This window comes from Athene cunicularia (assembly GCF_003259725.1).
Source record: "Athene cunicularia isolate RWA chromosome 1 unlocalized genomic scaffold, athCun1 chr1_part2, whole genome shotgun sequence".
In the NCBI taxonomy this organism is placed as follows: domain Eukaryota; kingdom Metazoa; phylum Chordata; class Aves; order Strigiformes; family Strigidae; genus Athene; species Athene cunicularia.
Genome location: NW_020799092.1, coordinates 78,485,795 through 78,487,102, shown reverse-complemented (window position 1 = coordinate 78,487,102; position 1,308 = coordinate 78,485,795). Strand labels below are relative to the sequence as shown.

At 44.5% G+C, this 1,308-nt stretch overlaps 1 protein-coding gene across 1 annotated transcript in view; it reads right to left on the bottom strand.

The window, feature by feature from the left end:
• IL15RA (interleukin 15 receptor subunit alpha) overlaps positions 1 to 720 on the bottom strand; it is a 15,657-nt gene extending 14,937 nt beyond the window's left edge. The window contains 1 exon segment of the mRNA XM_026841131.1: positions 645 to 720. Within this exon segment, the coding sequence (XP_026696932.1) occupies positions 645 to 720 (76 nt within the window).
• Between the last annotated feature and the right edge of the window lie 588 nt (positions 721 to 1,308).

The window sequence follows — 1,308 nt, the reverse complement described above, 5'->3', positions numbered from 1 at the left end:
AAGAGACAGCCCCCGAACAAAGCAGTTTAAATTCAAATACGCTAATATATCACCCGACCATTTCTCAGTGCACACACTTGTCGGCATAAATAAGCCAAATATAAGCAGTATCACAATTTATAAATGTGTAAAATTATGCTGAATGAATTAGCTGCCTCCGTTCACAGTTTATAGGCACTACTGGTTCGGAGGGATGGCTGAAAGAATATTTGGTATCTATAGTACCCATAGCGGACTCGGATGGCAACTTTTGACTAATAGCATTGACATCAATTTTATCGGCAGAGGTACTGACATTTCGGTGTCTATTTTTATATTTCCTAAAGTTAAATTCAAAATGGAAAAAACAAATTCAAAGAACTACCGAAGGTGCACAAGGCTGCTTTGATCTGCCCACTTTTCCAATGATGGGTTGGAGGATATATGCATTACTCAGACAAAAAATATCCTGTAGTACTCTGGATTGTCTGCAGTTGATGGTTTGTGGGCACATTTCTCTCATTTCCTTAGAGTCACAAATTCCTTAAGCTTTTAACATCTTTCCTTACGTGAAAGGAGTCAGGATGTTGTGAACATCCTCCAGCAGCCACCACAAAAAAGCAAATTGTATTTTCCCTCCCCAAAAGGCAGAAATAGTCTTTTACCTGGCTTGTTCCCCTTGACGGATCCAAACAAGAGCCACATCAAAAGGCACTTGAGCTCCATGGGACTTGTTCACATCTTTTCTCCGCAACACCGAGGATGATGAAGTTTCTCAGAAGCGATGGGTTGGCACTGACCAAGCCAAGGGGCCGTCTACTGCCTGGGTAAGCCGATGGGGAGTGTCGCCCTGCCTGTGTGACAAGGACTTTGCTCTTTGGTCAGCAAATCGTTGTTTCGCTGGTTGACGCCGCGAGAGAGAATAAAGGCTGCTCTCTCTTCAGGTATTAGTAGCTGTTATCCAGGAAATCAAACTCAATGCTCAGTGTGGCGGAGCATGCCGTCGTGTGTAGGAAGTGGTTTGACACATCAGAGCTACTGACTCCAGAGCTGTTCCACTACAGCTGAGGTCAGTAGAAGGGGGCAAGATTTTTAAGGTGTTTATGCAGCCACTCAATCCCAAATCTGTAGCTGGACAGGCATTTGAGAGGGACCATCGCTGTAAAATTGTTGTCTGGGGTATGACAATGGACCTCAGACCCCCTCTGCGGGCTCTACCTACAAAGAGAAGGTCCTGTGGGGTGTCATTGCGGCTTTCTGGATGTCTTCTGCTAATGATGATAAAGCCACACTCCATTCGTTTTTTTTGATGTACGCATGTTTGCGGTT